At 38.5% G+C, this 24024-nt stretch overlaps 3 protein-coding genes across 4 annotated transcripts in view; 2 read left to right on the top strand and 1 right to left on the bottom strand.

The window, feature by feature from the left end:
- Positions 1-24024, bottom strand: part of LOC145283743 (cytochrome P450 2B1-like) — a 369384-nt gene that overhangs the window by 309303 nt on the left and 36057 nt on the right. The gene's annotated exons all lie outside the window — the stretch shown is intronic.
- Positions 12678-15224, top strand: LOC145283944 (uncharacterized). Its single transcript, XM_080133041.1, has one exon. It carries the CDS (start codon positions 12678-12680, stop codon positions 15222-15224), a length of 2547 nt encoding a protein of 848 aa, XP_079989167.1.
- LOC145283943 (uncharacterized) lies at positions 15438-18107 on the top strand. The gene has a single exon (XM_080133040.1). It carries the CDS (start codon positions 15438-15440, stop codon positions 18105-18107), a length of 2670 nt encoding a protein of 889 aa, XP_079989166.1.

Below are 24024 nucleotides of genomic sequence, written 5' to 3'. Positions count from 1 at the left end.
ATGATTTTGCATCAGGACTCCAAGGCACATGGGTATTTTCCAAAATTCGACCTTACAAAAGCCTCCCACCAAATCCTGGTAGCCGCTGAGGACATCCCTAAGACAGCCGTCACTACCTTTGGCTTGTTCGAGTATGTCAACATGTCACTCAGGAATGCAGCCCACACCTTCCAAAGGTTTATGGACAAAGTACTATGTGTCCTTCCTTTTGTATACACCTACATCAATGACGTTTGTGGGAGTTGAACACTCTCAGCCTAACTCAATTATCGCCCTTTAACTCAGAAAAGCGACCTAGCTACGTCACTTCCTGTTTCTCTTAATTCACCCTCTTTTCTGCGGAACGCTCAAACAATCAAGATGTGACGAACCACCGCTCCGGTGGGAGCCATGAGCCACCACCGCGTCCTGACTAGACAGTCACCGCAAGTAACGTTACTTATCTCTCAATGAACTCTTATTCTTCCTATCACTTCCTATATCTCTTTCTTGCATTTGTTTCGTTGATATATAACGGTATATTTTCGTCTTCATTATGCGACCTTTCGCCTTTTCAATTTCTCTACCATTAAATACAACCATTTCACCATTATACACATGGGGACGGGATTGTCTAAAACATGGCAGACCGTCCTGTCCCCAACACATTTTAGTAGCCAGCAAAAATGAAGACACCCATAAAAATACCTGGACAAGATTTTCCAGTGAATATCCCACTATGCCCTCCGCATAAATATTGGAAAACGCATTTTCGGAGCACCGACTGAATTTCCCCTGAGTCATCGCATTAATGAAAACGGAATCACCTCACTGGTCGGGAAAAAAAAAAAAAAAAAAAAAAAAAAAATCGATGTAAGCAAGGAACTTCCAACGCTGACATCGACAAGACAAATAAGGCATTTCGTCGGTATGATAAACTACTAGAGGTTTATACCCAACTGCTCTTCCATACTCTCACCCTTAACAAATATAATAGAGCGGGAGAATAGAAAAGTTACTCTCGAAAGAGATGCTCTACAAGCCTTTCAAACAGTGAAGAAACCCCTCTGCATCTTATACAAGAGTCATTTTTATTAAAATTAATTCCCATAAAACCTTCCCTAGCTACTAAAACAACCAAGAATCATCCGAAACTTAAAATATTCCCAATCTAATACACAATCTGCAATAGACAATCTTAACAGCATAGAACAATACCCAAACTGGACACACATATACACAGATGGATCTAAAGACCGGAACAAAGTTGAAAAGTGCAGCCATATGTAATAATATCACGCTACAAAAACGCCAACCAGATAACAGCTCAATTTTCAATGATGAAACAACAGCCATAAAATGAGCCTTGGACATCACCGTGAAAAACAACTCAAACAAATACATAATACTCAGACTCCTCATCAGATATAATGTCATTATAAAACAAAAACTTAAACACCTAATAATCAATCGCTTACAAAGAATTAATCTATCATAACAAAACATCATCTTCTGCCGAAGTCTCAGCCACATAGGACTCCCACAGCTGCAAAAAAGATCACTAACAATGAACACTAGCAATATAAAAGTACTCCCATCAGTGCGAGTGAAAGGGTTGCATTTGCGAGTGATTTTTCCAAGTGGGGATTAGAAATAATGAAACGCTTATCCTTTGGCGATTGTATTTCTTTCACTGACAATCTTCCAAAGCTCACTACTGAGTGAAAAATCTTTTCAATTTTTTTTTTTTTTTTTTTTTTAATAAAACGAAAAGTTAAATATAAAAATATACTCTTTTTTTAACGAAGGCTGTTTGAAAAAAACATATGAAGAAATTAGAATGTTTATACCTTCAAGTATCAACATAAAATTTGTTGTATATCTAGAATTACACTTATTTAAAAAAAAAATACAGAAAAATGTTGATGTTCTTACTCATCACAGAATGTCATATTCTAAAAATCATGTAATTTTGGCTAGTAACTTTTCTATTTGTCCAGTAAACAAAAATATTTAGTTGTCAAAGGTCAACTAAAGATAAATTTGTCCATAGAACCCTGCCCATACTGTTTGCAGACTCCTAATCAATAATATAAATGGCAAGAATCATGAAACTCCTAAAAAAATAATAAACTCAATCAAATAAAACCCAACCGCAAAGAAAAAACATAAGACAAAATCTGTAATAGGATGATTACAAAAAGGGAAAAATTAGTAATGGCAAGACTCCAAATAAGACACTCCTATCACACACTGAAGGGTGAAGAGGTGCCAATTTGTATAACATATCAGAAATCATATACCATAAACCAAGAAAACAGTCTAAAAGACTTTTTCCACATAGACTAATAATCTAGAATTATTAAAAGCAACAAAGCTATACAATAAAATATAATTGGAAAAAGAAAACACCTTCAAAACACGTTGTATACAACTAACATCTATCAAATCGCAATAATCACGCTAAGATCACAAAAAAAAATAATTGAATAAATAAATAATGAATTGATATTTCATTAACAAATTCACTGCCATCTACGATCAAAGGGAAATAACTCAGTTGAACATATTTCAAATAAACGTTAAATCTGAACATATCCGTTAACTCACCAAAATAAATGGCAGAATGTTTCATTGCGTTCTTCGGCCAAATTCATGTGTAATCTATTGGAACTGATTTTTCTCTTCTTGCATATGTGTACAGTGAACTGGCTCAGAACGTTAGAAATTTCATTATCTTGGGTTGAGGAATACGGTGGGAGCGTTTTTATAGTTTCTTTTGTTTTTGTTTTTTTTACTGACTATCGTAACAAAATGCATGATTTTCATTCAATAGAAATTTTCCTGCCATACAAAACTATGCTAATCGTCTTTTTGGTTAAATTAACTTTTTATTACTTTTTAGGCTTAGAAATGGAATATCCAGGAAGTAAAAAGCAACATTTTCGACACTTGCTCTTCTTTGATTTTCATCAAGGACAAAAAGCGGATGAAACTGCCAGAGACATTTGCAAAGAATACGTAGATGTCATAGGCGAGTCTACGGCACAGAAATGGTTTGCAAAGTTCAAAAATAGCAATTTTGATGTTGACGATACTTCCCGCAGTGAAAGATCTTCTGAACTTGATGAAAAACATCCCAAAGCACTTTTGAAAGAGGATGGTCACATAACAAGTCAGGAATTGGCTAAAAAAAAAAAAAAAAAAAAATGAATAGCGATCAAAAAATGATTACCAATCAGCTTCATTCAATGGCATTTGCTGAAAAATTGGGAGTCTGGGTGCCTCACGAGCTTAACAAAAAAAATTTTTTTAAATAAAAAAAAAAAAACAAAGAAAATCACCTTCAAATTGACACTATTTTCAGTGTCATGAGTTGACTGATGAAATTAATGAGATCTTTAATTATGCAACTAGAAAAATTAGTTAATTTTGGAAATAATAAATTTTCAAATTACTTTTGAGTTTAAGTAACACATTTTTTTAAATCAATATTAAAAAAAAAAAAAAAAAAAAAGCTAAAAGTTAACAAATGCGGATATATTAAAAAACAAAAGAAAGTTTGACCTGTCAACATTTGCCAACGGAATTGTAAGAAACAAAACAAAATCATTTTAGATTTTAATAAAATAAAAACAAAACAAAAATGTCAAACATTGACAGGTGCACTAGGGATCTTCGAAAAATTCGTAGAGAGATTGTGCGCAACCCAAACAGCACCAGTGCAACAATTTTTGCGAGGGCTGGAGTCATACCGAGGTCCAGACAAGCCCGATGCAATGTACTGAATGAAATGGCAAGGAACATCAATCCTATTCCAAGACCTCCATTGAGCCAAACCCACAAAGAAAAACGATTGGCTTGGGCACAAAAATATATGAAAATGGATTGCCAAAATGTTCTGTTTACAGATGAGGCTCGTGCTACCCTTGATGGACCGGACGGATGGGCCAAAGTTTGGAATCCAAATGGAACTCCAACGCCTTATAGATTTCATCGCCAACAGGGAGGTGGAGGCATAATGTTTTGGGCGGGAATTATTGGGGATAAGCTATGTGGACCATTCCGAGTGCCAGAAGGTGTCAAGCTCACCAGCAATGCCTACACTGCCTTTCTAAATGAGAATTTGTTACCATGGCTAGATGATCTTCCCTTGTCACGTCGTTTTAAGATTATTTTTATGTATAACAATGCCCCATCTCATGGTGCTAGGGCAACTACATCCTTCCTTCGATCTCAGGGCTTTGTTGGAGAAACCCTCATGTCCTGGCCACCGTGTTCTCTGGACCGTAACCCCCTCGAACACCTATGGTCAATATTGAAACGAGGAGTTTATGAGAGAGGAGAGCAGTTTTCTTCGAAGGATGCCCTTTGGAACAAAATAGTCGACGTTGCCAGAACCATTACTCCATCTCAGATCAAACAATTGACCTCCTCGGTGGACAAAAGGTTGTTTAATGTAATTTCAAAACATGGGGGATATGTGGACAAATAATTCGTTTGTTTGACACTTAGCCCTCGGGATGTGCCTTTGTTTTTGTTAATTTTCCCCAGAAAATGTGTTCAATATAAATTTATGATGCTTTGGTATTGTTTTATTGAGCTAAAACATTATCTTAGAAGACTTGCAATAAAGCGATGGACGGTGAAAATTCATTGAATATTAAAAAAATAACATAACTTTTTAAATATAAGATGAATTTTGATGAAATATTAGGATTTATCTCACCTTAATACAGTCCTTGGATGGTGTAATTTTCAGCTTTTTATAACTTATATTTACTGAAATATTGATTAGTTTGTAATCTGCAATAAAGCGATGGACACAGTTTATGACAGTTGCGAGGATGAAAGTAAAAAGTCATCCCAGATAGGGGCAAGACAATCACGCTCCAGGAGAAGGAAGGCGGGGGCCGCTCACCCTGACCACAAGAATGGGGCAGTTGGGGCCCACTGTGACATCACCAGAACAGAAGCCTTCCGATTGGCCGGCGCTTCCGGGCACCCAGGAATCCCTGGACAGCACGATTCCTCCCGGACAACGAACGCCGCCACCTTCCAGCAGGACACCGCCGAATACGCCGGTGCGACCAGTAACACAGGAGAAAACTTGGGGGCCCCAGTCTCAGTTGGCACTTGAAGACTACCGTCAGTTGTATTATACAACATATAAAGACTTGACGGACGGCAACATTATTAAGCCGTTGCCAACCACAATAGCCAGACTAGAGAGAAGAATAGTATCTCTAGTCACTATTGATATCAAGAAGAAATCACTGACTGGGGTCTCCCGGGAAGTAATGGCTCAAATGCTGGGGAAGCTAAGTATCCCAGCTACCTACATCTGTAGGAGAGCCTACGGAACGTGGGATCTGCTTTTACCCACGGAAGAGGACGCGATTAGATTGTCCAGGACCGACTTGGGGTGGGGTCATTTACGCCTCAAGTCGGAGTATCTGAGCAAGAGACATACCAACGTCTCCATTCTTGGCGTCCCCTGTTACATAGACTCCAAGCAGCTCGGGGCTGTGATGAGCCAGTATGGGGACTTCGAAGCTGTGGTCCTGGTGCGTGGTCCCCGTAACCTATTATTGGGGGACTACAAACTCAAAATGAGAGTAGACCGCGCCGGCTTCGATAAGATTCCCGCCTTACTCAGATGCGAGACCTGGACAATGAGCGTCATTGTCGAAGGTCGGCGGCCAAGCTGTTGGCATTGCTTGAAGCAGGGGCATATAATGAAGGAATACCCCAAAAGATTTCCTGCGGGCGCCCCTGCTTCCATTGAAACAACAACAACCAGAACAACGGAGACAGTGGCACCAGCAGCCCCTGAGAAGCCAGCCGGAGGAGGTACAGAAGAAAGCCAGGGCTGGAACAAAGTTGTTTCTCGAAGATCAGCAAAGACCTCCTTTAAAACAAAAGAGCAGCCCCCGCAAGAATTACGTAAGCAGGCTCCCACAGGGTTGTCACGTGGCTCCTCCACCAAGAGTACAGAACCGCAAGCCCAGAACAAGATAAAGGATCTGCAGTCGTCGTCCTTGAAAAGGAAAAATCCGGTCTCCTCATCAGATTCTGAAGGGGAGCAGATAGTCAGTAACAGCCCGGCAGTCGTGGTAGAATGCCGGAAACAAGACACGAAAAAGGTCAAGAAGACCGAGGATGCTGGGTCCCGTTCCCCATCCCCCATGCATCTAGAAAAGACTGTCTCTACAGTTCAGCCCTCCCGAAATCCCACACCCACTCTGCTGAACCAAAATCCCCACCCCTATTCGATACACCCTCAGCTGGCGCCCGTTCTTTGTTGAGAGAGAAGCCAGCAACACAAACTAGCCGCAAAGCGGCGTCAGCTTCTCCCATGAGGAGAGACAAAACCAGGAAGCTCCCCTTCCTCCCCGAAGACCGGATCTGTGAAGTGGACCCTCACCACGCTGTCGACAAAATAACCCCCAGGCAGAGGGGGCTCCTAAAGCCGCTCCAGAAGCTGGAGACAGTGGACGGCCTATCGACTGCGGATCCTTCTCAGTTTAAGAACGCTCCTCTACTCATGACCTTTGTGCGTCCCACTCTCGTGTGACGCACCAAGGCCATGTGGAATATGATAGAGGCCGCAAAAACAGCTATTAAGAACATTAAGTTGGTGGAGGAGGGGCACGACTCCCTCAAACAGCTGGCAAATAGGTGCGAAGGGAGGGTCCCATTATACGTCCACCCTTCGTTCTATAGGGCCATAAAATTAACATTTCCGCTGGATGTTGGGGGAATTGCGCAAGACGGACGAGTCACGTCCAAGTTGCTTTTGGGTAACCTCGCCCAGTCCTGCGGCATCCTGACTGCAAAAGGCTTTAGGCCGGTGGTTGACACTGAATAGGCATAATGGCTACGTACTTGAGCCTAGCTAGTCTGAACGTGAGGGGCTTGAGGTGCCGAAGCAAAGCCGCTAGGGTACTGAGGGACCTCATGGCCATGAACATAGATGTGGGCGCGCTGCAAGAAACTCACTTCGTTTTGGTTGACGATCAATGGGTGCTGCAGGGGCATTACGATGTCTTTTTAGCATTCGGTGACCGTCATAGTAGGGGGTCAGACGCACTCTTTCTGCAGCGGTTAGCATTGTGCACGCGAATGCTGATGGCAGACTTGTCGTGGCCGATGTTGCCGTTGAAAATAGATTGTTTCGAGTCGTCGCGGTTTATGCGCCTAATACCACACGAGAGCGGGTTTCCTTTTTTCGGCGGTTGGAGGTGTTTCTCAGGGGTTCGGAACGGTTAGTCCTAGTGGGTGATTGGAATGCCATCCTTGATCCCAGGGTAGATAAGGTGGGCGGGACTAGCGGGACGGATGGGTGTGACACCAGTCTGTCTGATCTGATGGCTTTATGCGATCTGGTCGACAGGTTTCGGGTGGATCATCCAGGGCGGGAAATGTGGACGTGGCTCTCTAATAGGCCTTCCGGCCCGAGTACATACTTGGATCGGTTGTTAGTCAGAAGAGGCACCCTCGATTATACTACCTGTCCCACGTTCCACTGGTTAGGTCACTTTGACCACAAACTACTTGTGGCTCGGATCAACTTAGATAGGAATCAAAAACTGGCTGGGTACTGGAAGTTGAACACCTCTTTATTGAAGTTGGCCAACTTCCAGGAAAAGCTGGTCGATCATATCAAGAAGAGGCTAGTGGGGGCGGTAACCGGGAATAAGTGATGGGTTAGTGCCAAAGCTAGCATTAGGGACTTCTCTGTCAAGTACGGCCAGCACCTCGCACTAAATAAGGCCAAGGTAGAGAAGCGTCTAGAGGATAGGTTGGCCCGGGCGGTGGCAGAGGGGGGGACACTCTAGAGATAGAACTAGCTGAGGGGGACCTGAACTGTTCGGCTAGCGAGCCGTATCAGGGCCAGGTAACTAGGGCTAGGCTATGTAAGGTGTCCAACGAAGCTGTGAACACAGACGCTTCAGAGCGTAGAGCTTCACTCGGGCACAAATCTGTCAACTATATCAGAGAAATCCAGAGCTCGGAAGGGCGCTCCTTAGTGTCGTCTTGGGAGATTTGCGAGCGGTTTCGGGTTCACTTCAAGGATCGCTTCGCACGGCTGTCCAGGCTCAGCGTGCAGGAGTTTTACAACTATTTGGCTGGCTCGCCCCGCCTGTAGGCTGCCCGAGCAGCTAGTTGTGATGGTCGGGTTGCAGAGTGTGAGGTCGTTGCTGCGTTGAAGCAGGTTGGATACGACAAATCACCCGGACTCGATGGTCTGCCAAGGAAAAGACTTAAGTTACACATGCCTCATGATGGGTAAGGAGCAGTTAAAAATAAAAAGTTCCCATGAAGATGAGAATGATGAAGGAAGGATAAAAGAAGATATTGTAGTTCCTAAATCTACATTACTTGAAAAGACTAGAATATCATCCAAATACCATCCAATTCTGAGAACATGACTAAAATTGTTGGAATGCGCCAGTACATTAGCAATCCTAAAAGGCATTACCCTAAACTGGAAAAGCCTCATATAAAGTATATCTGATGCAACCACATCCCGGAAAAAATGGTCCAGTACAAGGAATATCTGAAGAAATTCCAATCTATTTTTTATCACACGTGCTAAGTCCTATGGAACAAAGGTGACTAGTAATAGAAAAGGAAGCATATGCTATGATGTATGTTCTACAAAAATTATTACTTATTTATTACTTAAATGGAGCCACATATACTTTGTAAAATGGATCATAAACCTCTACAATACTTATTAACCTCAAATTGAAAAAATAAAAAATAAAACAATGGGTGTTGAAAATCAGGGAATACAACTGTAAAATCGAGTATTTGTCTGCCGACCTACTGTTACGTATTCCTAATAAATTGAAATTGTAATCAACAAAGTGTGGAATAAGTGGATGATAGGCGTACGAAATAAACATACTAAATTCAAGTGGAACAAGTAAAATAGCACATGCCAATGATTTAAAACCGGCAGAAAGAGGAATGGAAACCCTTATTGAGTAACAAAGAGAGTTAGAAAACCAAGGTGGGTTGTCCCACTTCCAGGGACGGATTCTGATGAAAACGTCCAACTACAGGTTATACACCAGAACAATCTGAGATTTCTGTTAGGGCCCACCTAACGAGAAAAAGAGTTATTGCTCTTGGACTAGCAATCGTTATCCCCTTTGGCAGAGACTGGAGAGTCGGCCATGACACACGATGTTCAATCATTACACATCCAGCGGCTCACCTACTTAAATCTCTCTTCATAAATTGGTAAATAAAATTGTTAAACGTTCCCCCCTTGTTCTTGCATTATTTTTACATGGCTATTTCAGAAAACCTACATTCTAAACATGTAACAATTTCCCATCCAATTTAGGAGGTGGGGATCCGTATGCCGCCTGATTCAGAAGGCTGGGAAACAGATGAGGAGGTTCCTTTATCAAGATTTAGAACAGTAAAACAAGAACCTACTTAAGAATCTAAGGTACCATTAAAATATAGACTCAGAAGTTCAAATAAAAAATTAAATCAGGTGTATAACTACTAGAGATGGTAGAGTCAGCTTACCGAGTGCTAACCGATTCGATAAATATTACATAGCATCCATGTAATATGATAACTTAGTAAAACAGTTCCATCTTCTATCTCTTAACAGATATGGATGGAAGAAAACTTGATAGCATGGATACTGTTTGTGGCTGTTGCAGTCTGGAGACGGGGTCAAAACACCATATTCCAAAAAATAAATGAAGTGACAATTTCACATTCCAAATGGTTAATAGCGTTAACCACAGATTTAAAACCATATAATGCACTGCTAGCTCAGATAAAATGCAAATTAGAAGAAACCCCTGTTGCAGTAAAAAAAAAAAAAAAAAAAAAAAAAAAAAAACCTGCGTCGGTGGGTATAACAAAGATTGTGCGAATTTATGGTGCCTTCTATTACATGAGATCAACGGGATGAAAAGTTACTGGAGAAACAGAAAAATATATCAAGGGACTCTGGTCACTTAAAAATAAAATGAAGAGGTCAATAGTTCCTATAATAGAGAAGACAATGAATGTACACTTCGAAACTGTAATAGCAGAGGAATTAGGAATTATTAGGGATAAGTTAGCCAAGTTTGAAAAGGAGAAATAAACTTTAGTTCAAGTATAAGAAAACAGCATATCAATTATAAATGTAAAAATCGAACTAGAGAAAGAACATCAAAGACATCAATTGATTGTTGGAAGACTCACAGGAGACGAGGTGGGAATAAACCAATGCCACAAAGGAGTTAATGTCTGTAGTATTAGAATTAACATAGTGTATAAGGACCTACTTTCGATCATCTATGATTAATTGAGCATGCAAAAAAACTACAATCCCTATTCTTGTCTCTACAGCATTTGAGTGACCAATTAGACATGCTCTCATTGCAGACACTTTGTTCATACCCTATTATTTACATTACAGGTATCGTTGGGTGGTCTTTCATTAATTAACCAATTTCTCAATCGACCTCCTCTCACGGTTTCTACATAGCGCTATGAAGTGAGGACACACGGACCAAATTTTTCTCGGATACCGGTAACCCACAAGATGTCGCTGCCAAGTACATCCATTCTTTCCAGCAGAACCGCATCACAACTGCGGTATTATCCGAACTTGATAAGGATGCACTCACTGAATTAGGTGTGCACATCCTCGATGACAAGCTGGCTATTCTTAAGATAGCCTGATCGCTCTAATGTCTGTAGTATTAGAATTAACAGTGTATAAGGACCTACTTTCGATCATCATCTATGATTAATTGAGCACGCAAAAAACTACAATCCCTATTCTTGTCTCTATAGCATTTGAGAGATCAATTAGACATGCTCTCATTGGGTCACTTGTCACCAAGTATAGTGGACTCAAACAACCTCGTGAGATATCTGTTAGATATCAAAGAACGACTACCCAATTACTTGAAACTTCCTGTTAACCCTAATGTAGATTTATGGCATTACTATAACTCATTGGACTGTATCACTAATCGAGGAAGATAGATTATTGATTCTGGAACTATTTGAGCCATTATTTGAAACTAGGAGGGTGTTTGAAGTATATACTATCATTAATCTACCTATTCCTTACCTTGAAAGTGAGCTAGGATTAGACATAGTAGCGAAATACAAGTTAGAACATCCAATATAGCCTTCAACTTAGCAAGGACAGAGTTTGTATTATTGACCCAGCAAGACGCTGATAATTTTAAGACTAATATGCTTAGAACATGCATAACCAGTAGTCCTAATGTCGAAAGAAAGACGTTTAAATCCCTTATCTGGACTTTAAGCGTGCTATAGGTACCTCCAATGTGTGCCAGTTTTAAACCCACTCCACAAATGTAACACGATGTAACTAATTTAATTTACGATTATCATCCTAACTTTTTTACCATTTAAAAGAAGAAGCTTCAAATAAACTGCTGATATTTTTTTAAAAAATTATACAGCATACAAAAATAATGAAAACGTGAGATAAAAAGCGTGTTTACATTATCGACGCTTTAAAACAACGTTCCTATGTAGTAACGTTTAAGCTGTTGACACACCCATGTTTTAAAAATCTAGCAAAAATCAAATAACAGACATATTTTCTTGAAATTTTCGATAGTGTGACAAATACGCAGCAAGCCATTTGAAGGCATCTTCTAAATGAGCGTAAAGGAGAAAGTAAATTTCATCATTTATATTTTTGTATCGGCGGTTGGCAAAGTTTGAGAAGAGATCCCTTTTCATCATTTTTTGTCAGGAATAACACGATGTTACAGGACCACTGATTGGTCTTGTCGCTAATGAGACAAGATCGGGGATTGGCCACTAAAGGGCCTCCCCGACCAAACCCTTTTTCTTTCTTTCAGCGGGAAATCTTAATTTCCCTTGCTTACCAAAAAATTCCTAGCTGAAGACAGTCGTGAAAAAAGACAGCAGGAAATGGCCTGGTAGTCGTATTCTTCGACAGGATTGACTAAAACCACTCCAAGTCTCCCAGAGCCTAAATGCAACGACTGTACATTAATCTCATCAAGGGATTATGAACTACTCGGCCCATGCCAGCAAAATAAGACCAACTAATTTTGCAACAGACCTACCTATGGCAGTCAACTTTTTCTTCAAGACCACGGTAAGTTCTGTTTCATTTTGTTACGTCTGACACTGGGCCTATTTTCAGGCTATGAGAGAGTTTTCTCACATAGCATTTTGCAAAATTAGTTGTTTTAATGATTCCTAGTACCTTCTAATTCAATAACAAAAAAATAGTACCTTCTAATTCAATAACAAAAAAAATATTATTAGCTGAGTACGATAATTCGTTTGTTGCCTTTGTTTAATTAATAGGCTGCTTCTTGGTTTAACTAACATTTTTAAAACAAAGAGGAATCATTAATTCGAAGTATATATATATATATATATATAAGTAAAAAAAAAAAAATTAAATTAATAGTAAGATAAGATATTTTCTTCTATTTTTATGTGTTTCTTCCATGTTATGATAAATTTCTTAGTTTCGGTGGTTGTAAAAAAATTTACTTTTGGTTTCGGTCTAGAAGGATTCCTCCTTTTCTAATTTAAACATTGTGTTCTACCACTATTTGTTCGTAAATTTGACATTATTATTTATCCGTAAAAAAAAGGGAGTTTTGTTTTTTGGTTTCGGTCTAGAAGGATTCTCCCTTTCCAAAATGTCTCCGTCTCGCAAGGAGCTTGAGGCCAGCCTGGCGGCTAAGAGAGTCAGGATAACTACCACGGTAGAGAGACTTACCCATGACGCTTCTCCTGGACTAATAGCCTGTAGTGTTTCTGACGTAAAAAGATGGCTGCTAGACTGTGAAAGTCTAGTCGACCAAATTATGACTAAATGTCTCGCTGAGGAACGAGCTGAGATATGTGACGAAGACCACGCGTTTACTGTCTCGGTTCGTGAAACGCTTCTGGAATTCGAAGCACCAACAATGAGAGGAGATGGGAAGAAAGGGAAATCCCCTATAATTAAGTTGGAGGTAGATTGTCCGACATTCGTGGATAACCCTCCAGGGAATAAATTCTCTTTTAGAACTTTTCTGAAGAGATTCGAATTTTATACATCGTCGTTGGACGATGATTCTGATAAGCTTCTGTTGTTAAAAACGAAGCTAGGCGGAAAAGCTTTCGAGATGGTGTCCGAACTTGATATCAAGCCGGAAAACTATCTGAAAGCTATAAATATTTTAAGGGAAAAATTCTACAACCCTGCCGATATAAAAAATAAAATTTTTGAAGAAATGCTTTCTTCCACAGATACTATAGGGGACCCTTCTCTTCTAAGGAACTATATTGATAGAGTCAAGGCCGACCTGGTCGAGCTGGACAACTCCTTCAAGGGAGATTTTTTTGTAGACGGCTCAGTTTCAGGCGAGCTTGTCGCTCACATTGTGTTAAAACGAATTCCTAACGGAATGTGTAAACAATTAATGTCCCGAGCCAGGACAAGGTACCCTTCCCTTAAAACAATAATGGAAGTTATCCCCGAAATTCTGGAGATTGACATGGCGACGCCAGCCTGGAAAGGGCGCGAAATTGGCCCGCCAAAACCGTCCGCCATTTTGTCCAACAGGCGACAGGGAGAAAACGCAAATTCTTTAAAGAATTCCTTTCAATCTCGGAAGGAATTAAAACCTGAAAAACCCTCTCCCCCAAGCAACAATTATTATAGGTCGTGCAAGTTGTGCGATAAAACTGACCATAGCGCTAGGGACTGTACGACTTATAAGACCTTTGATGTTAGACTCGAGAGAGCGGGAGCATTAAATTTATGCACCAAATGTTTGGGCTCACATAAGGAAGCTAAATGTCCAGGCATAAAAGGTTTTCCTTATGCATGTGGTTCCTGTGGGTTAAGGTCCCATTTTTCAGCGATGTGCCCAAAGTCGCCCAAACCTTTCGTCGGGAAAACGATTCTGGCAGAACATGGCAGCTGCATATTTCCTGTGATAAGGGTCTCATTAAAGAGAGAACAACGTCCTGTGTCTTTTAACTGCCTCGTCGATACTGGCAGCCAAAAATCCTTTTTCTCTAATGCAATTTTGAGGAAATTATGCTCTCGGGAGAATCTAACCCCTAATTCTGTAGTTATGCCCATTAATACCTTTATTATAACAAAAACCCTAGACCTCTACGAACTTGGGGTGTCAGTGAAAATAGGGGCGCAAAAGCCCTTTTTCCATGCTGGACTATTTACGGATAGTTTAAATTTAAAATTTAACGTGTCACAGTTTAATGAAGTGACAACCAATATAAAAGAGGCAGGATTTCGACTCTGTCATGGGTACGAGAGTATGAACGACACATTATTACATGGTCTTGTTGGGTTGGATATAATCCAACGTATGAAAAAATTCCAGCTCATAAGTTGTCTTAATGGTTCTGCTTGGGAAACCTCCAATGGAATTATCCCGTTTGGGAATGTGGGCTGTTTTGCGAAAGGTCAAGCCGATACTTTGGAAAATCCACTTGACATAACCCCCTTTGAAAATATTGTCCGCTCGTTGCCCAAGTGTTCAAACTATTTAATTGAGGGTGCCTTAAACCCTGTGTCTTCATTCCCTGACCCACTGGGCCCATTTTTCGAAGACTCCTCCGTTGAGCGCGGAGTGGAGAAATTCTTATCCCTAGATTCTATAGGGATAGATGAAAAATCAAATTTATCTTCGTATGATGAAGATAAAATTACTAAATTTAAGAAAACCGTAGTTTTAAGAGACGGTAAATATTACGTTGATTTACCGTGGGATGACGAGAAGTTGTCCCTGGTCGATTCCAACTACATTCCAGCCTTGAAAATCATGCAAAGGGTGGCCATCTCCTTGGAAAAAAGGGGTCTTTATGACAAGTATACTCAGGTCTTCCATGAGTACGAGGAACTTGGAGTTATAGAACAGATCTATGTTCCTCCGGGAGAATATAAAAATTACTGTTGGATCCCCCATCGTCCGGTCATAAAACAAGGAACTGGGGTTACCACCAAGATGCGACCTGTATTCAATTGCTCCTTCAAGAGACGAGGAGGTGTTTCCCTTAATGATGCGGCCTATGCTGGTGTCAACCTAACTGCCCAATTGTTGGACCTCTTGCTGGTCTTCCGGAAGAACAATTATGTACTTTTGGGGGACCTGAAAAAAGCCTTCCTCCAGGTCCGTCTGAGGACCAATAAGGATAAAAATAGATTTTGTTTTTTCTTGAAGGTGAATTAGAATTTGCGTGCTTATAGATACAATACAGTAATATTCGGCTTCAATGCAAGCCCATTCATTTTAAGTTGTATCATCAAGCTGCATACCGAGAGATACCCTGATGATGTTCCCTCCTCTGTGCTCCATAATAATTTTAATGTCGACAATCTGGTCGCTACCAATAGTGATTTCAATTCTCTTTGTTCAACCTACGAAACAGTACGAGAAAGATTAATGGATGCTGGATTTGAACTTCAGTCTTGCAATTCCAACCACAATCACTTACAAATTAAAATGATCGAGGATGGGACCCTGGTTTCTCCTCCTCCCCCCATTGAAAAGGTGTTAGGGTACCATTATTCTCCACAGAGAGATTCTGTGTGCTTGGCACCCGTAGCGATAGATTCTAAGGTCAACACCAAGCGAGGAATCTTGTCTCAGACTTCCAGAATCTTTGACCCATTATCGTTGTTCCTTCCTGTCACAGTCCAGGGCAGGATCCTAATCAGTCAACTGTGGAGGAACAATTTATCCTGGGACCAAGAAATCCCAGAAAATTTCACCGATGCTTGGCAGAATCTCGCTGGTGAGTTGAACGATTTGAGTGGGATTGAGTTTCCAAGGAATGCCTTGGTGAATGACGTTCCTACTGATTTCTTATGCTTTTGCGATTCTTCCAAACTTGCGTACGGATTTTCGCTGTATGCCAAGCAGGGGTCGCAGTGTCACCTTGTATTCGCAAAGGTGGCTCCTCTTAAGAAAAAAACCCTACCCATTCTGGAACTTATGGCAATTTATCTTGCTTTTAAGGTCGTCCCTAATGTGTTAAGGGCCTTGCAGCCTGTCGACGTCCGTAATTTGTTTGTAGTCTCTGATGCCCAGGTGGCATTGTCTTGGGTGTTGAACGGTAGGGGTACAAAGAAAAATCTCTTTGTGGAAAACCGAATTTTGGACATTAAGAGGATGTTGGAAGCTATCAAAAATGATTTTGGTATCTTACCTCAATTTAAATATGTCCCTTCTGCTGAAAACCCGGCAGATTTGTTAACCAGGGGTCTTTCCTCTGCTAAGTTCCGGCAATTTTTCGATTTGTGGGTTCATGGCCCTGATTGGGCAAATCGAAGTGCTGTTGATTGGCTAATAACTCCGTTACCGTGTCTGAATGACACTAATAAAAAGATTGTCTCTTGCTTTCTTTCCAATGAGGCTACTTCGGAAGAGAATATTCTTCCGTTTAATATTTCAAAATTCTCTTCCTTGACGAAGACAATCGGTGTGCTGGAGAAGGTTTTGCGGTTTGTCGATAAATTGAAACATAGACAAACCGATACTGTTAAAAGGGCAAAGTTTTTGCTTTTCTCTAGTATGCAGAGGAAAGAATTCCCCTGCGAATTAAATTACTTAAGGGAACCTGCTGGTAAAACTATACCGCCAAGAGTAAGTGCCCTTGGATTATTCTTGGATAATGAAGGATTGCTGCGCGCTACAGGTCGTATACAAAGTTCTGATATTCACCCATATCAAGTCAAACACCCCATCATCTTAGGTAAATATCATGATTTGACTCGACTAGTGGTTCAGGAGGCACACTGGAATTGCAGTCATCTCGGAGTTAGCTCAACCCTAACCAAGTTAAGACTAATGGGGTTTTGGATCCCTCAAGGGAGACAATCAGTGAAGGGCGTCCTCCGCCATTGCATGACATGCAAAAAAATAAATTCTCTGCCTTGTCAGACCCCTTCGGGTTCTCAACTACCAGCCCACCGGACAAATTTTGTTCGCCCATTCAACCAAGTTGGTGTTGACTTTTCTGGCCATTTTTGGATAAAGGGGAACAATGAGGATACCAAAATGTATCTCTTGTTGTTTACCTGTATGAGTCTCAGGGCTGTACATCTTGAACTGTTGCCTGACATGAGCACACGTTCTTTTCTACTGGCATTTGTCAGGTTTACTAACCTATTTGGTGTCCCTTCCTACGTTTATTCTGATAATGCCAAAACCTTCTTGGCTGCTGGTATCTCGTTGTCAGAAGTATTCATTTCTGATGAGTTCAAGGAACAATTCAGATCAACTTCAATTAGACATGTTACCATCCCTCTTTATTCCGCATGGCATGGAGGCACATGGGAGCGGATGATACAAACCGTGAAACGGTGTTTCCACAAATTAATTGGTAGAAGGAAGATCGAATATTTCAACTTCCTAACTATTGTTTCTGACGTAGAGAAGGCCATTAATGACAGACCCCTCACCTACGTTGACTCTGCGGAAAGGGGATTGGAAACTTTGACCCCTAATCATTTTCTGCAAACGGGCTATAGCCCACGCTTGATATTGGGAAACATGGAGGTCGATGATCTCTGTCCTGACACCCCGAGTAGGGTGCAATTGTTAAACTCTCTGCAGCTGAGAGATGAATTTGTTGAAAAATTCCGCAAAATTTGGTACAACGAATATCTTCTCTCCTTAAGGGAGGGAGATAGAGAGATGATCAGTCAAGTTACTGAAAGGATTTCAGTCGGTGACGTTGTTTTGATTAAAACACCCAACAAACCTAGACCTTTCTGGAGTCTTGGTAAGGTGCTCAACCTCATCTACGGAAACGATGGAAAGGCTCGTTCTGCTCACATATTAAGGGATGGGTGTGAACAAATCCACTCCCTAAAACATTTGTTCCCTTTGGAAATGAAGGATAATCCTGAATCCTCTTCGTCAGAGTTTGTGGAGGAGGGAGGTCCTTTCTTCTGCCCAACTTGTTCCATTGAGAATGATGGATCATCTCCAATGGTATGTTGCGATAAGTGCAACAAATGGTATTATTTTAACTGCGTCGGAGTTAATGAACAAGATACCACCGGAATTTGGTTTTGTCCAAATTGTTCGGAAAACATGTTATGTTAGGTTGGGTTAAGTTCCCCATTGTAGCAATTAAAGATGAATTGTCTACTGACTTATGTTATTATAGTTTTTCCTTCTAGTTGTTAATTATTGATACTGTTGATTTGGTTAAAACTGTTAGCTGAAACTTTACTCATTTCTGTGGTAGAAACACATAATACTTATCCTTAGGGATTAGCCTCATTTGTTCAATAGAAATCAAACATAAAACAATCTGTTTCATTTTAATAACTTTAAAAAAAAAAAAGTAATCGATTACTGATTACTTTTTTCTTGCCCCCTTGGGAGTGTGTCAGGAATAACACGATGTTACGGGACAACTGATTGGTCTTGTCGCTAATGAGACAAGATCGGGGATTGGCCACTAAAGGGCCTCCCCGACCAAACCCTTTTTTTCTTTCAGCGGGAAATCTTAATTTCCCTTGCTTACCAAAAAATTCCTAGCTGAAGACAGTCGTGAAAAAAGACAGCAGGAAATGGCCTGGTAGTCATATTCTTCGACAGGATTGACTAAAACCACTCCAAGTCTCCCAGAGCCTAAATGCAACGACTGTACATTAATCTCATCAAGGGATTATAAACTACTCGGCCCATGCCAGCAAAATAAGACCAACTAATTTTGCAACAGACCTACCTATGGCAGTCAACTTTTTCTTCAAGACCACGGTAAGTTCTGTTTCATTTTGTTACGTCTGACACTGGGCCTATTTTCAGGCTATGAGAGAGTTTTCTCACATTTTATTTTCGACTTGTTGGCGATGGGAGTGGGGAAACAGGACAGCGTCGTGAGTGGGAAGAGGAGGGGATGGACGCGTGATGACCTACCCAAAAATACAGGCAGTTGAGCAGTCCCCCTGGGTGCGAACGGTCGTCCCTGCTACTACAAGCCATGATCGTATGCCATGAGGAAGAGACGGAAAAGAAAAAAAAAAAAAAACAACCAAATCAAAAACTTATGATATTCGGGTAAAAAAACCGAAAACCTTCCATTAAGTGCTAAAAAGCTGGAGCAGATTGATTATCGCTTGTCAATCGTTTATATATTCTGCGAACGTCGCCACTATCAACGATACTGAAAGAAAAGACGGGAGACACGAGAACTCTGAATTATCTTGGAAGGAATAACGGCATCGAGTCGTTCACGAAAACTTTGTGTTGTCTCGCCGGACTACATCAGAAGGAAAAACAACAACTACAATGACTTGTTCATAAGGACTGTCTGAGTTGTCACTGAAAAAAAGAACACCAATCCTTCGTCCATAAAAACTTTCTTATTCCTTGCTGGAGACGCTAGCTGGATTATACCCCAAAGCGGTCGCTATTGTGAGTCACCCCCTTTTTCTTCTCTTGTCTTGTTTTTGCCAACTGCTAAAATTGTTTTCTCCCTCTGCTCGTATTAATATCTTAAGTTTAATCCCAACCCCCATTTATATGTTATCTTTATTTTTTTTGTTTATTTGTTTATTAATGTTTAATAAATTCTCATTTTAAAATCAACCCTCGGTCGTTTGAGTTGTCTCTGCTTGCTTTGTTAACTTTTCTGCGTACGGTGTTCCAACCAGAAGAATTCCCCCTCCCCACACAATTTTGTTAACCCCTGAACGAGCCAAACCCAGACGTATTTTTATTTATTCTTTTTTTATCATTGTCACGCGAACGCGATCGTAGTCCCCAGCGAAAGCCGGTCGTGACAATAGTCATTCTTAAATAAACTTAGATATTAAAAGTAGGTTTCATTAAATATATTAGAGGAATTTTTTTTAGGTGGTCTATTTTGATTTCTTTACAACCTTTTTTCTTATATCTCCAAATCATTAACACAGACTAGTTGTTTTTCGTAATATATGAGAAATTACTTTTTTGCGAACTTATGCACTTATTTTACGATTCTAAAATAATAACGTTACTATTTAGAAAGCAATTGGGGAGAGGTTGGAGTTTTGTAACTATTTTGTACTTTCACCTAACAATTCGGTTAAAAAATATTGTGTAACTTGAATTTAACTTGAAAACAGTAATATAAGTACATACGCACCAGTTTTATTTGTTTGATGTAAAATGAAAATAATACTCTTCAAATGTTTATAATTTTTTTATTTAATATACAAATATTTATATCATTAAATCATTAAACTATCATAACAATTATTCTAAATTAGGATAGTATGCAGCCAAATATTTATATTAACTTTTATTTTGTTTATATCGAAACCATAATAAGAAAATTAATAAACTACAAAATACAACTACACAAAATACATCGGACTGTAACTGTAGAAGAAAAAATAAATGTCCCCTACAAGGCTCATGTAAAATTAAAAATGTTATCTATAGCTGCACAGTATCAAAAACTCCAAATCTACAAGAACCTATTAACAGCCATAACTCAACTACCAGATTAAATAATAACACCAACTTAAATCAATCTACCGATCAATTACTAATCAACCCACCACATAATAATCCAACAATAGACCTAACGGAAAATAATCACAATAATCAAGAGGTAATATATATTGGTTCCACATCTGGCCCAATAAAACATAGAATTTCAACGCACAAATATTCTTTTAAAAATAACTCTCTATCAAACCAAACTACTCTATCCAACTATATTTGGCAACTAAAAAATAGCAATATTTCTTTCAACTTAAAATGGCAAATAATTGAGACTTGCAAATCATATAAACCAGGAGATAAATTTTGTGCACTATGTACAAAAGAAACCCTAAAAATTTTAAAATATGAAAATATAAAAAATACAACCAAACTAGTAAATTCAAGACACAAGCTTCTGACATGTAATCATAAACGTTGGTTTAAATTTAATAAATATAAACCACCTTAAATCATTAAAAATTACTCATTAGTAAAAATAGATTACAATTTTATTTTTTTTTTTTTAAATAAATTAAGTTAGACCAATTACCTCCCCTAGACCCATAAATCAAATAATAAATGAAGTCAATAATACATGACAATTATCTCCCCTTAAAAACTTGCAAAATAAATATTCTCTCTATATATATTAACTGTAGCGTCTTTAAATCAAAATACGCTAACGGAAACAGTTTACTGCACGAGCGTCACCCTTTTAAAATTCATCATTCAATAAAATAAAAAGCTATAGCAAACATCTAAATGACTACTTTAAACACAGTTCCTGATTTCAAAAAAAGAAAAACTAAAAGGTAACTATCTCTATATATTTTTAAATCAAATTTATTATGTAAATTCAAAAAATATATATTTTTTCTACTCATTTCTATCTATAACCTATATTAATTTTCTTATAAATTTTAAATCCAAACCTTTTATTTCAATTTTTTCAGATTCATCTGCCTTACTTTTAATGCTAGGTTTATTTATGGTGTCTTTTAAATTCAATAAAAATCCTCCTAAATTTGCTGATGAGGAGACCGTGCTTACCAAAAAAACTATATATAATTGTTCTACATAACCTCATGTATACCACAAATAAAAAGCACGGATTTCCGAAACGATCGTACAGATAATTGACTTTGTTGTTGTTCCTTCTTATGAAACTGATTTTTAATTTAATTAAAATTTGATTTTTAAATTTAAAAAAAAATTTTTAATTTTTAAATTGAAAATCACTTTACTTAATATTGAATTAGCTCTAGGACATTTAACTATCGAGCTTATTATATATCTAAATTACAACGAGCATTTCCTGTATTTTAATTAAACTAGTAATTTCACTATTACATTAAAATACACTTAGCTCTTTAGACTATTATTCTAATCTCCTTTAAATTATATATATATATATATATATATATATTATAATTCGATTCAAGTTAATTTTGTTGCTGTTCGTGAAATCTTTTTTTAAAGAAAACCGATAAAAAAAAAAAAAATATTTTATAATTTTAAAATTTGGTCTTTGCTCATTTTATTGAAATAAAAATTAGGGTTTGAAATTACACTTACATATTGTTATAAGCCTGGAGATAAGGAGAGTCTATTTAAACAAATGTCCGCCATGGCGACTCGTCCAAAAATTCTGATACACCTAGTGCAACAGTTCTAAGCTGGCAACCGTTTGTTAACAACCTTTCTCTGTCCCTGTTATTCTTTTCTTTGAAGCGCTAAACCCACGAGCCGGGGATACCTTTCAACATTATATCTGGCGACAAAGATGAAAACGGATATTTAGGACTTAAAAACATCAAATTCACAAATATCTGGAGATTTATTAATTTTTTTTTTTTTTTTTTTTTTTTTTTTAGGGAAAATGTTTTTTTCCAAGGGTAAAAAAAAAAAAAAAAATGGCAAACGGTGGATTGCCTATTTTTCCATCATTTAGTGTGCACGCTCACCAGAATACAGCCAGCATTCATTGAAAAAAAAACAGAAAAAACTGAAAACCTATTCGTTGCCCTAGGCATAAATAGCGACAAAAAATGCAAAGCATCACTTCTCCATTACACAGGAGACAAAGTCTTCGACATATTCCACACTTTTACAGATCAACAGAAAGGAGTAGGCTCAGTTAGTATTACAGAAGATGGCTCAATAATACAAACGAGTACGAAATAATAAAAAGTCGCTAGTTGACCATTTCACATTTAAGAACACATTATAGTGACACACCGAAGACATTAAAATGGATGGATAAAGAACGTTTCAGTTACGCATACATTTGTCGTATCCACCCATGCAAATTCTGTCAAAGTAAGTAAATCTATGCCTCAGCGTGTGGACATAGCACAAGAGTATACCACGTGACAGAGTGTTTGTTTTCTGTCCAATCAACGCTCAAAGAAAGCGAATTTCTAAAATATTTTTCTGACAGCCTTCGCTGGAGCCAGTTTGAAACTTATATAAAGTCATTGTGTGTCAAATTCAAAGCAGTTCAACTCAGCTGAGTTCATGATGCAGTTTCTCTGTAAGCAACTCCCTGCTCGACTCCGTGGAGGTTTGACGCAAAACCACCAACATAATTTTGTGCGCATCATACATCTAAATTCTCAATATCGAAGTACCATATCAACGAGAATTCATATTTGCCTCTTTTTGTTTCTTACGTAAACATTCAACTCTTATTGAAGGAATTAAAAAAAAAAAAAAAAGACCTTGTGTCACATCAAATATGTATGGAGTAAAATTATCACATTACTGAAACTAACTAATATAACAAATTTTCTTTTCTTTTGGTTAGAAATGTTTTTCCTCTAAAGAAAAACATGTTTGCCTCAATCAAAGAAGGGTTTCTTTTTTTTGCTACAGTTCTTTAACTCCAGTTATATCATTATTTAAGGGAAAAATATATAACGTCCTCACAACTGTACATAGTTCTAAAATCCTAATCTTTATTTCTAGAACACTCTTTACAAGAACATTTCCACGTGTCGCTAAACAATGACGGATTTAATCTTTCGCCCGCATGTTAAATCGGCACACGCATATAATAAAAAAAATATAAAAAAATACAACAAAAAAATGATTTATTTTTATTGTTAAATATAAACTTTATATTAAATGTTAAAATCCATTTTATTAGGAGTTGGGAGACATTTACCTATGCTCACACCACGGCTGTGATACCATGTGTTACAAGAACAAGTCGCCTGTCCTTGTGGGTGAGTAAATATGAGACGGGATAGCTGAGGATTTGAACTTGCGAAGCTAGATTTGGAATTGAGAATTCCGATCATAAGTTAAAATAAATAACACGAAACGTTATTGAAAATGTGGAATGTAGAATTACCATTGTTTAGTTCACATAAAATAGTTAGGTATCTGTTTATTGAAAAAGAGATGTAATGATGAATTTTGTTTCTGTTAAAGAAATGAAATTAAAATAAGGAATTTAAAAACGAACAATGGAAAATGTTATTTGTAAAGTGGGTTAGGAAAATAGGTTAGAGAAATCGGTTGTAAACGTGGGAAGAGC

Source organism: Euprymna scolopes, chromosome 8 (assembly GCF_053919585.1).
Source record: "Euprymna scolopes isolate OS-2025 chromosome 8, ASM5391958v1, whole genome shotgun sequence".
Lineage (NCBI taxonomy): Eukaryota > Metazoa > Mollusca > Cephalopoda > Sepiida > Sepiolidae > Euprymna > Euprymna scolopes.
Note: the sequence above shows the minus strand (reverse complement) of the source record. Positions and strands in the feature narration are given on the sequence as shown.